This window comes from Scardinius erythrophthalmus (genome assembly GCF_964197995.2).
Source record: "Scardinius erythrophthalmus genome assembly, chromosome: 1".
Classification (NCBI taxonomy): domain Eukaryota; kingdom Metazoa; phylum Chordata; class Actinopteri; order Cypriniformes; family Leuciscidae; genus Scardinius; species Scardinius erythrophthalmus.
Genome location: NC_138221.1, coordinates 28,466,165 through 28,479,224, shown reverse-complemented (window position 1 = coordinate 28,479,224; position 13,060 = coordinate 28,466,165). Strand labels below are relative to the sequence as shown.

The window sequence follows — 13,060 nt, the reverse complement described above, 5'->3', positions numbered from 1 at the left end:
AAGAACTTTCTTGCGCTTTACACAGTGAGAAACTCGATTTCTTCTGTCTGGAGGACAAACAGCCTGCATGTTTAATGTGCAGAGATTCACAGAAACACGACAATCACACATTCAGACCCATCAGTGAAGTGGTTCCGTCATACAAGGTAGGACAAACGTCTTGATTCATATGTAAAGAACAATAAATAGTCAGGTATCATCACACTCATGCACTCTCTTAATTTTCTATATTTTTACTCAACATATATGAACATAACAGTCTATTCTCTATAGGCCTATATTGTTTTTGTTTTGTTGACTTCTAGAAGGAGCTCAGTTCGGCTCTGAAATCCTCACGGATGAAGCTGAAACACAGCGAAGACATTAAAGAAAAGTGTGTGGAAACTGTTCAGCACATCAAGGTGAGGAAACAGAATCAATGGTCAAATTATCAGCAATCCCAACAGACAGATTATCACTGATGTACTACTACTTGTAAGAGTTTGAACACACATACTCTTTCTTTATTTTGCTTATCCACATTTAAGAATAATAGTAAAGTCATCGATTGTGAAATAATAGAAATGGAAGGATGGGAGTGATGTAGTGAGTAAAAAAAAGTCAAAATCATATAGTTAATCTTTTAAGTCACCCCCTTTTGCCTTGATAACAGCTCTGCTCTCTCTGGACGGTCTCTCAAACATCTCCATGGTTTGTAAAGACATTCAAACCCTTTAGATCTAAAAAAAATCATGCGAAAAATAAATTAATTGTGGCCAGACGTTTGGCTGGTGGTGTGGTGGATGAGATGTGTGTTGATTCAGATGATTGAAGTGATTGTGATTTGATTTCAGTCTCAAGCTGAGCGCACGGAGCGGCAGATTAAACAGGAGTTTAAGAAGCTTCATCGTTTTCTCAGAGATGAAGAAGAAGCTACAATCACTGCACTGAGGGAGGAAGAGGAGCAGAAGAACCAGATGATGACGGAGAAGCTGGAGGAGATGGATAGACACATCTCAGATCTTTCACACACAATACAAGACATGGAGGAGATGATGACAGCCAATGATATCTGCTTTTTAAAGGTCTGATTTCAGATCATTGATGGATTGATTGATTGATTGATTGATGATTGATGATTAATTGAGTTTTTGATGATAAATTGTGTGTTTGTTCTGCAGAAGTTTCCAGTTCCAATGGAAAGGTGAGTGATCTGCTCCTGTCTTTGGTTTTGAACTGAAACACACACGTCATGTCATATTCATTAATTTTAGTCAATTGTTCTTTAAATTGCCACATTTTAGTTGACAAAAATAAAATTTTAGTAACCAAACATAACATCTGTATAACCAAACATTTTCGAAAATGTATAAACATGTATTAATCCTCTACCAATATGTATCAATATGAACAGTATGTGAAAGTGCAACAAAGTATCCTTGTAAATTGTTAAAGTCTCCTTGTAGTCAATAATTGTATCCCTTAAAACTCATCTTTGATCACAAATGGCATATTTAAACGTTTTATTTCTTCATGCCTTAAAATAGCTTGAATGTAACTCTACTCCCTTGCCTCATTTAGTAAACGCGTTTCTATGAATATGTAAATGAGCCCCTCCTCCACTTACTCACAGCAGCTCAGAGATCCACTCGTTGACGATCACATGTTGATCTGATTGGTTACAAGGTAGTTTGTGACGTCAGAAACACCAGCGGTTTCACACCGTGTTTTTGAGACTGTCTTTGGTTCACTGCAGTTTTAAGGATAAAATACTCAGCAATGATGTCGACTTATGAATTTGCACATGGTTTGTCTTAAAGCATATTAAAAACACCACTTAGATATATAAACAACATTAAAAACTTGATTTTCACCACAGTGGGACTTTAACAAAAATTATTATACACTTTACTCTTCAGCCTGTAGGCGGCAATCTTAAGCAGCACATAATAATATGAGATAAATCCTTCGCTAAAAAAAACTGAGCTCCTGAAATAGACTTCTACTGATAATAATTCAGATAATGTATGCTGAATTATCTATTTTTCAGAAATTACCGTGTGGTGAATTCTTCTTCCTTTAAAGATTATTTTTCCGTGTTCCCTTTCGATTTCGGTTCACTCGACATTGCGTCAGACTAAGAAACTCCTTTCACAGAGACACACTGAAGCCTGATTGAATAATGCTATTTCACTGGAAAAGGACAATGGCGTTTAAGTGCGTGAAATAGCACCGCTGGGGTTTTTCGGTCAATACAGAAAAAGCCAGCTTTAGCCCACTTGTGGGCATTTCTTTCCTGGGAGTGAGTCTCATTTCCATTTCCATGCAAGCCCATTTATTAGCGATGTGCTCGCAGGCCATAATGAATTCACTCACAATGTTCACTTTGAAATGCTTTAAAAAAAAAAAACTCTGGCTGATGGCCGTGTCCTGTTTCTTGCTTGACACATGGGCATGCAGGGCATCCTAGTGACTTGTAAATGCCTGGATGCTATCGCCCCTTGTAAAGACATAATTATGTATGAACAGGGTGTAACGATAGGAAAGGTCGTTAAACTGTTCTGACGGATGCATCAAGCACGGGCTGGGAAGCCCTTTTACGATGGCAGACCGACTTTCAGTGTCTGGGCGAACACAGAGAGCGTGGCACATAAAGTGTCTAGAAATCAGAGCAGTTCAACTAGCTCTCGATTGCTTTTACAATCAAGTTTGCCACCAATATGTTCTCATATGCTCAGACAATAGGGCAGTGGTTGCTTACAAAAATCCTCAATGAGGGATCAAATCGCATCCTCTGCTGAAGGTCGACATCCTCTGCTTGACAGCCACTCTTCTTGTTTCAACTACCAAAACATGTGAACATCTGATCAGACATAAGTCTTCAACATATGTCTGAATGTAAGAACACAAGTCTTCAACGCCTTCACCAAGCAGAGCCCATGGGGCTGCACATCAACCTCAGACTCACAGGGCAGTTAATTGGGTCCAAGTCATGTTGCCTACTCCAGGAAACGAAAAGATTCCATTTAAGGTCATACATCTGCCTCATAGAAGGGGATCTAGAGCTAAAGATGGTGTCGATAATCTCAGAGGCCAGAACACATTTATGTGCCCCGTTCAGAGGCCACACCCACAAATTCCACAAATCTGCACGAGTGTGCCAAATGGCATTGGCCTGAGGCAGCAGGTCCGGCCTGAGGGGAATCATCCACGGAGGGCCCACTAACAGACCGACCAGATCTGCATGTGGCAAGAATCTAAGAAAAGTTTTGTGATGACTCGGCAACAAAAATCTACTGTAGGTTCACTCATAGTCCAAGGCTCCTCAAATTCAGAATATGGATGCCCTGGAGCCGCAACAGGACCAGAGCTGTGTCCATACACTTTGAAAGAATTTGAGGAGCAGCCAGTCAGAATGGAAGAACCCAATATTGGTAAGCTTTGCCCCCGCAGGTGAACCTGAAGAACTTCCTGTGCCTCTTCACAATCTGAATCTCAAAATATGCATCCTTCAGATCGATAGTCATGAACCAATCTCCAGCGATAGATTCAGAAGACGCAAGTCCAAAATTGGATACAAACCACCATTCTTTTTTGGGACCAGATAATTTTGGCTGTAGAACCCTGACTCCATTCAGGAGGTGGGCACTTCTATACCCCCTTCCTTCAGAAGCGATAAAATCTCTTGACCCAACGTCAAGATCACCCCAAAGAGCACATTTATGAGAAGAACCCCGCCAAAAGGAAGCGGCCCTTTTCGCAATTGGATGGTGTAACCATGCTGAACAGTTTGCAGTACACAGTGCGAGATACCCTGCCACACCGCCAAATAATCTGCCTGGGGCGTTACCGTCCTTCGCCTGGACAAAACCCTACAGAACTGGCCCTGTGGCCTTGTTCGTCTCAATTTGTGGGGACCAAGGCACTGCGGGGACCACTGACTCTCCCATTGCAGAGAGTCCGTGTTGTCTGCACAAACAGAAAGGACATGTGGATTGACCCCTCTGGTAATTTTCAACAGACTGAGGGGCACCAAAACATCTTAGTGGCAGGAGACCCCTCTAAAACTGGGAGCAATCTGATCAGGCAAGCCAACCGCAACAGCATGGGGCTTTGGATGCCAACATAAATGGGTTTTGCAAGGTCTTAGCTGTCAAACTCAGATTTATCTGATTGTGCTGTCACGAGCGACCCACTGGGTGAGATCTAGGGTTCCAATCTTTACGAGGGGGCTCCATAGGCAACGGTTCACTCTGCTGCCCCTCATAAGGGCATTGTAGAGAACGATGTAGAGAGCGTTGGTAACCCTAAGCGCCAAGTCAGTAGCTAACCTGAGATCCTTAACTCCCTCAGCAGTTAAGCCATTACCCTCATTCAGCTCCTTAAAGGAGAAGTTCACTTTTAAAATGAAAATTCTGTCATCATATAATCACCCTCATGTTGTTTCAAACCTGTATGAATTTCTTTCTTCTGCTGAACAGAAAGGAAGATATTTAGAAGAATGTCAGTAACCAGACAGTTTTTGGGTCCCATTGACTTCCATAGTATATTTTGTTCCTACTATGGAAGTCAATGGGACCCAAAAACTGCCTGGTTACTGATATTCTTCTAAATATCTTCCTTTCTGTTCAGCAGAAGAAAGAAATTCATACAGGTTTGAAACAACATGAGGGTGATTATATGATGACAGAATTTTCATTTTAAAAGTGAACTTCTCCTTTAAGCACATTCTCTTATGACGCTTTTCCACTACATGGTACGGCTCACTTTTGGGGGATTTCCCCACTGTGTACAGTACCTAGTACCTGGTTCTTTTTCAGTACCACCTCGGTTTAGGTTCCAAGTGAGCCGTACTGATACTAAAATGTGACGTGTAAACACTGCAGATCACTGATTGGTCAGAGAGAATCTTCATCACCACCGCAGTATCATCTGTTTGCGCAACGTTTTTAAACGACTTGCTTTAAACGACCATCGAACTCCACTAGAAATGGCTGTATCGTGATTAGTAGATGAGGTGGCAGTGCAAATATAATGATCAGTCTATAATCCCACCCACTTTGAAGCGGTGCTAAACTACAGTGGAAAAGTAAAGCAACCCGAGCCGAGTCGTACCACACAGTAGAAAACCGCCTTTAGTAGGTCTAGAGCACTGCCATCGTACGGAGGGCCACTCCTGCCTGACCAGCGGCCATGCACGACATGGCTCATCGCCACCCCAAGCACACAGCTTGTGCTGCGCCTCAACAACCGCAGAACTAGGACAGCGGGGGTTGAACTAATGCCCTTCTTTCCTCAGAAAGAAAGTGAGCTTAGAGCACAACACTTTCAAACACAAACCAACACAATGGCGACAGGCCGTTTAGCGCCGCTTAAGCATGCTGAAGACCCAGGCATTGCACGCACCTGTCATGTTGTCTCCTGTGATGAATCTGCCACACGAATCAACACATTTTCGTAAACTCGTCGGGTCTGCTTCAGAGGAGCAGAGATGTAAAGTCCAGGGGTCAGAAAGTAAAAGTCCTGTGATTGTTTATTCCACCCATGAACTCAGCCAGCTGATTTCACTAATTATTTAGATCTCGTGGCTGAAATTTGTTTTACTTTCTGAACCTGGACTTTACATCTCTGCAGAGGAGTGTGACACCCAATGCCGGGGACACATTTAACGACTAGTTGAAAAATTATAAGACTGAACTGAACACACTTAGAGACTTTTTAACGACTGGAGTAGATTTTAAACACCGACTGGACGCAACTGTCTCTGACTCGGCGCATTTGGGCATGATCAGTCGTAAGTATCAAATTACATTCATAATTGGCCTTACAGTCGTTAAGTGGGTCCCTGGCTTAAAATGGGCCGCTGAGAACACAAGAAAAGCTATCTGACAGGCAACAGATACAACGCTTCCATAAGGAATAAAAATCTGAAGTGAGATGACACGAGTACACTCCTATGAGGCATACATGACCCATTCATTAGAGGTGGTGTAAGCACCAGTGAATTAGTATAGGGGCTTCAGACAATTGTCACACTGTGGGTGTTCCCACAGTGTCAGTGACGCAGCGTTGAGTGAACCTATGAAAGGGAACTTTTGGCCCCTCTAGTGGCAGTAATCATAAAATGCAGATTAACGTATTTTTTTTTCTCCCACAAGAGGTCAGCAGAGACAATCGATGACTGAATGCAAGATGTATTATTGGTTTTAACTAGAATTGGACTGGAATGAGTTTTTTTCCCCCATTTTTGTGAAACAATATAAAAAATAATTGAAATTGAAATTTAGAGTTAAATAGAATAAAAATCTCTAAGTATATATACCTCCTCTCAAGCTGATAAGATAGACTGTTTGAACGTGCTCCTCCCGAACTTTGTTTATAAACACAATTTGTTGCTTGAATTCTGCAATCTCTCAAGATGCAGACATGTAAGAGGCTGACAAATAGCTGAACATATACTAGTTTAATTTGTGACACACATTTTAAAACCTTTATTTGAATTTGGCAACATTTTTATTTTTAAATCTTAATTTGAATATGGCAACATGATACCTCGTTCTACAATATTTATATCACTGACAGACTCCTCCCCCATCAGCCAATCACTGTGCACATATTTAATAAGCGTGCTGACATCATCCATAGTAATGAGGTCAACCCCGCCCTTACTCTTAGCTTAAGAGTTCTTTCTATTCCTTAGTAAAAGTTGGTCTCAGCAGCTTTGTGAATACTTTTACTGCCATTTAGGAGAACTCTTATTGGTAAGATAAAATGTTTTGTGAATACGGCCCCTGATTCCTGAATGTTCTTCCAGAGACCAGAGTTCAGAGCCAGATCCACAGATGGCTTCTGGATCTTTGATTCATGTCCCACATCACTTGGGAAATCTGCCGTTCAGAGTGTGGAAGAAGATGCAGGACATCGTCCAAAACAGTGAGTCTGGAGAAGATCTGTGCTGTTACACATACTGAAAAATCACACATGGGGGGGGGGGGAGATTTAAAGATCTCTGATGTGTTTTATCAATAGATTTCATAATTCATAATAATCTGTATGGTTCACACTTCATTATATGAACATCATAATCAAAGCACCTGTTTGGTTGTGTCTCATCAGCTCCTGTGATTCTGGATCCAAACACCGCTCATCCATGTCTCATCCTGTCTGACGATCTGACTAGAGTGAAACAGGGTGGGAACAAACAACTGCTTCCTGATAATCCAGAGAGATTTGACCTCTTTCCTTGTGTTCTGGGTTCAGAGGGTTTAAACTCAGGAACACATTGCTGGGATGTGGAGGTTAAAAAGAGTTCACGTTGGAGACTTGGAATAACTACAGCGTCAAACCAGAGGAAGGGAGGTGATTTCTTTAACACTGATGTCTGGAGTGTGCAGTACGGACTGGTTGAAGAGTCTGGTTATCTTGTTAAACAGAAGCTTGATCGTGTGAGAGTTGATCTGGACTATGACAGAGGAATGGTGTCATTTTCTGATCCTGTATCTAACACATATCTACACTCAATCACCACCACCTTCAATGACACAGTCTATCCGTTCTTTTATAGTTTTTTCCCTCTGAGGATCTTATCGTCAGATAGTCAGTAAACGTCACCTCTGGCTGTAGGTTTGGATCGACCTGCTTTTATCTTTTACAGTCATCATGTTTCCAGTATTTAATCCATATAACATGAGTAAGAGTGCTGTTGATCTGAATATCAGTACGGCTGTGATTGGGCCGCAGGGCATCACATGACTGATATCCTGCACTACAGCAACACTGACAATGTCATATTGCTTTTATACAACAGATCAATAAACAAGAAGTTAATATCAAGTAACTTTTTCTGACAGAATATGACCAGATATTTTGTTCTAAATAAAGCAGGATAAAACAAAAGATGAGTCCTGCCTACAACAACTGAGATGAATGAATTAAATACACCAAAACCAATTCGCATTATGTCTATACATCGGGGCGTGCAGTCCATATAAGCTGCGAATGATCTGCATACCAAAGCCATTCTTGGACTTGCTAATTGATATTAGCACTATAAATGTCTTTAAATTCACTTGTTTGAGGTGTACCATAAAACTTACATGATAGAATTTTGGTAATACGTATGTAACTGTTGGGTAAGCGGATCCACATTAGTTTTGGCGCCTACACTCTGTTGATATGTATCGTCGTTGTTGTCCCCCGTTCTCATTGGTTTTCTGGCTTATGCGCAGGGAAAGCTGTCTGCGAATCGCTCGCCTAAGAGAAGAAATGTTCTGCTGCTGCCAGATCTCCATCAATGAAAATCACATTATATTTGATACAAAACTAACTAGACTAAATCAAATGAAAAAACAGTCATAACTGAAACTATTTTCATAGCATTTCATTTTCTCCATAGGGAAATTTATTTTTCACGTAAACGTATAAACCGTTAAAGACAGACCTCTACCGTAACTATCCGAGGTTGTTAATCGACAGTCTGTGCGTTTGTTAGAGTCATCAATTTGCATCATTTCAACTTATTTTTTAATGAATACTTATTTTTATTTATTATTCTCATATTATTTATAATAGGCTACTTGTATTTACTATATTATACTTATTATTAATTCTCAATTTTAAAAAAATGTGTCCGGCATACATTTAAATTGACAACTGGCATTGTGTTTCTTATTTGTTCAGATAGTGTCCTAAGCTGATGCCGTTTAATTGTTTCTGCGATGCTAATGGCACCTAGCGGAAATACAAAAAACAGCCTATTTTGCTAACGCTCCTTTTTTGTGTCACGCCTCCCAAACACAACCATCTCAATCACAGTTCTTACGGTGCTTGTGAAGGCATGTCTCAGGTAAATGTCGGCTATTTCAATAAAAGGTCCAACGTATTAGGAATACTTTAGCTGTGTTGCTATGTGTCACGGGAGTCAGCAATTGAGTAGCTAACACTGTCTAGAGTGAATGCGAGTTATTCTCATTATTAACCCATCCAATGTGTCTGAACCAAGCACATTTTTTGGACATTTTTTTTAACCAGTCACAAAATCCCTTCAGTTCCACCAACAAAAACATTACTAAAAACAATACATCCTCCTTTTGTCAAAACTGACTCTTTAAACCACTTTCTTTTATGCGTGGCGTTTTGCTTGATAAACATTGCGTATCTCAGCCAAAATTAGATTTTGAGATTGTGTGCAATGCGCAGGTGTGCAAAGGAATTACGTATGACATAAACCTATGGTACTGTATGTAATTTTAATAAACACAACTACTTCTAACACAAAATGTAAATAATGAAATGTCTGCCTGCTGGAGACTTGCAATTGGCTGTTGTATTTGAGTAGTTAATGAGGCAGGTCTATGCAAGAGGTGCTGTTTTGGGGATGTTTTTAATAGTCATTTATAAATATATGTTTGTTTTAAGTTCCGTTGTGTGTAATGAATGCATTAAAGCATTAAATATGATTTTTCTGTTAAAAGATAATGTGCTTTAAATATAATTTAAACGGTAATTTAATATAAAAAATAATTTAAATATATCATTGTAGAGATTAGTGTTCCTGTGAGCTAAAGGCTGATGAATCTCATTTTGATTAGTGGGTATTTTGTTTTGAACTCATAGAATTGACTTAATTTACTTTACATCAAAACAGAATCAGGAATAATACAATATTGTAATCATTATTGCACATTTAATTTTTTCTGACACTGAGCCTTAAATTTTCCTTATTAAAACAACACACTTTTAGCTTGACTGTTCAATTTAGACCCGTTTAGCGAGTACATTACCTTTAAAAAACTGAGTAGCTATCAACATCGTTTCCTAGCTGTTGCGATGCCTATTTTTACAGCCGAAAATGCCACGAGAAACAGCCATGGTTGAATATTATATCAGAATTAAATAAGAAAGAAGTTAGGTCTATTATTTTATGAATTCATCTCATTATAATGATCGGGTCATAGTGCTAAACGCCATGATCATTGTCTGAAAAAGCTGCTTGAAAAGGAGAGTTAAAGATACTACAAAGAAATACAATACATACAAAAATAAATGCAAAAATGTACACTGATGTGTTTATTCTTGATACGAGTTTTTAATGGTTTATAATTAGTTTAATGATTATGTACTCAAATTAGGTTAATCATGGAAAAACATTTTTATTGCATTAATATGACCTCAATTAAACTACAGGTTTTGGCACGGAGGTATGTACGGTATAAATCCAAACTAAAGTTACTATGACTTACTTATTTATGTCTGAAGTAAGCTACAAGTAGGATAAAAAGTGAGTGATTTTAGACACAGCAACAGTCGTTTACTGTGTTGGAGTCCACTAGAATACTTTAATAGCCGTTTCCATCTAAAGTTGTGAATTTAACTTATGCGCAAAATTGAAATATTGCATAAAACATTTGTAAATAAAGCACCATTTCCATCCAGTGAGTCGAAGAAAACAAAACCGTCACTTTCTGATAAACTGGCGCTAAATATCACCAAGAAAAGTAGGAGAAGCCACTGTATATAATAATTTTCGTATGTAATAAATTACTTGTGCCTAAACGCGGTCCTGTTATCTTGCTTTCGGAGGCGGATGCCTGCTGTTTGGGAATGAAGTCATGTAAAGGCCCTGATATACTTAAAGCAAAATCGTAGCGAAAATTATGTGACGTAATTTCGAACAAAATCAGGCCAAAACGAACTTCGTTTGGCATTCGTTTTGGGGGTTCGAAGCACTTTCAGGAAACCTTTGTGCTCCCATTGGTCTGTGGCGATGATGTAATAGGTGGGTGTGGCTCTGAGGCTCCGCCTTCTTTGATGTAGAAATCTTCTCCAGTTAATTTCTCTTGTTCAGTCCGTCGAGGTCAGACACCCGCGAGTGAAAACATGAACACACTGGAGAGATGCTTTATAGTAGAAAATGAAGTTGTAATTCTGATGAAACAACACTGACACTGTTTTTCATGTTTAATACTGTAAAGCTGCTTGATTTTAAGCAATCAATTGTATAAAGTGCTGTATAAATAAATGTGACGTGACTTTACTAGAGTGTCGAATTGCAGAGCTCGTGGAAACATAACCACTTTGACGACAGACTTTGCTCAGGCATTTCGGTCCGCTGGTTGGGCCAGTTGTGCCGTCCCACCGCGCAAAGTCACCATTACTTTTTTGATGCTCATCGAGGAATTTATTCTGTAAATTAATTTCCATTGTAGTTTATGCGCATGTTTTCTTATCAGATAAAAAAAAATGATCCGACTCAATTAAAAGCATACGTTTATTTATGTGCATTTTTTTTTATTTATACGCATCTTGTTGTTTCCATCCAGCGTTTTTTTTTGCGATGTCCCAAAATGTGAATAAAAATAGGTGGATGTAATTCTAAAAATGCAAAAAAAAAAAAAAGCCACCCAAAACCCCCATTGGTGATGAGCTTGCAGTTTTCACTTCCTTTATCAGTTTTTTTATTTGTAAAAAATGTTATAATAGGTGAGTATTTGAGATGAGTATTTGTTTCTGATGCTCACATCTGGTGCAAATGTGTAAATAAATGTGTGAACTTTTGAGACTGGTGTACCAGTCTAAAGTAAATGGGATTTAGTGACACCTATAGTCAAGAGAGAAATTAAATGTGGTGGTTTTACCATGGTAGTCTCAAATGAAGCACTAATGTTTTTTATTACACAGAAATATTCACTGTTTTCCAGTTGAAGGAAATGCTTCAAAAGCATGTCTCTGCTTTTGTGTTATTTTGTTGTGTTATTTTGTTCAGAAGCAAGTGGACGGTTAAAATATTCTCTAATTCTGTCATTAACTTTAAATTTGAGACTTAAGTGTATTCACACAGAACTGAAGCACCAGAACTGTCTCTTTCCATCACGTGTATAATAATGTCTCGAACAGCTGTTAATATGGCCTTTTATGTTGAGTATATTTCAAAATTGTAAACGGTTGTTTTAAAATGAACTTTCTTTGATATTTCCATGGTGTGAGAGAATTTGCTGTTCATATATTCATTGTTTATTTCTAGAGTGGAATTTGAAGGTGCTGTATGTAATTTTTCGGACTGTACTAAAGCATAAAAATACTATGTTTGCAGAGATTTAGGTAACATGCTAAGTTCAAATACTTGTTTTTTTTTTTCTGAAAAACAATGTTATTCTACTTTGAAATGTGCTTTCCGTGTCAGAATGTCTGTTTTTGTTTTAGTCCGTGTGGCCCCGCCCACTGCTGGTTTACCCAATAATATTTCGTCACCTTGGGTTGCCAGTTGGTGGAAACAGTGTATTGCAAACGAACTGGGTCAAAGATCACAGATTCTATCCAACCTAAAATGTCTCGCCATCCATCTAAAAAAACTCTATGACTAGAGGCATATTAAAACCAGGATAAATTAACTCATCATTTTGCAGAGTAAGGCTCTGACTTCCACTGTCAATTGCGCTAGTTCCTGTTGCGTGTTCAATCTGGCAACCCGCATGAGCGTCAAGTCTGAGGAGGAGGGGGCGGCGGGAGAGACGACTCTACAATATTTTGAATTTGGACTGCAGTACCCATTTCAACCGCCATGCCAATATTACTTATAGATAGAAAATCATGATACCCCTTTAAAATAGTTATTTTATTTTTCATACAGCCTGAAATCAAAACCTATTCCAAAATAAAAAAAAACTTTCCAGCTTTATACACAAATTTTGCCTTCATCAATAGTTCTGAAAATTAATTGAAATACATTTTTTTTTTAAAACCCTGAAAAACTAGAATAACAGGGTTGGAAAAGTCATCAGTCTCCTGATTTAATACTTTGTAGAGCCACCTTTTGCTTTAATTACAGCCATTAATCTTTTGGGATATTTTTGTAATTGGGTTGCAAAATCTGGGAATTTTCCATTCTGGAATCTTTCAATGGGAATAAACTGGAAATTTTCAAAATTGCAGGTTAGCCTACATCAGGGAACCTAAATCTAGTTGGAAAAAAATATCGTTCAGCATATTCTTGGTTAAAACAACCAGATGTAATGAATTTTAAGTTGAATTTCTTCCCTGCACATTCCTCAATCACATGCGGACAGCAACACTATTACTGCAG

At 38.8% G+C, this 13,060-nt stretch overlaps 1 protein-coding gene and 1 long non-coding RNA gene across 2 annotated transcripts in view; one reads left to right on the top strand and one right to left on the bottom strand.

The window, feature by feature from the left end:
* The window catches only part of LOC308693497 (nuclear factor 7, ovary-like), a 14,107-nt gene extending 1,309 nt beyond the window's left edge, over nucleotides 1–12,798 (top strand). Inside the window, exons 1-6 of the mRNA XM_081370418.1 lie at nucleotides 1–146; nucleotides 306–401; nucleotides 834–1,064; nucleotides 1,161–1,183; nucleotides 6,794–6,912; nucleotides 7,096–12,798. The exon at nucleotides 1–146 is cut by the window's left edge and continues 1,309 nt beyond it. Coding sequence (XP_081226544.1) covers nucleotides 1–146; nucleotides 306–401; nucleotides 834–1,064; nucleotides 1,161–1,183; nucleotides 6,794–6,912; nucleotides 7,096–7,583 — 1,103 coding nt within the window. The 3' untranslated portion in view covers nucleotides 7,584–12,798. The remainder of the gene's footprint in view (nucleotides 147–305; nucleotides 402–833; nucleotides 1,065–1,160; nucleotides 1,184–6,793; nucleotides 6,913–7,095) is intronic.
* Nucleotides 1–13,060, bottom strand: part of LOC308693527 — a 91,677-nt gene that overhangs the window by 12,959 nt on the left and 65,658 nt on the right. The window lies entirely within an intron of this gene.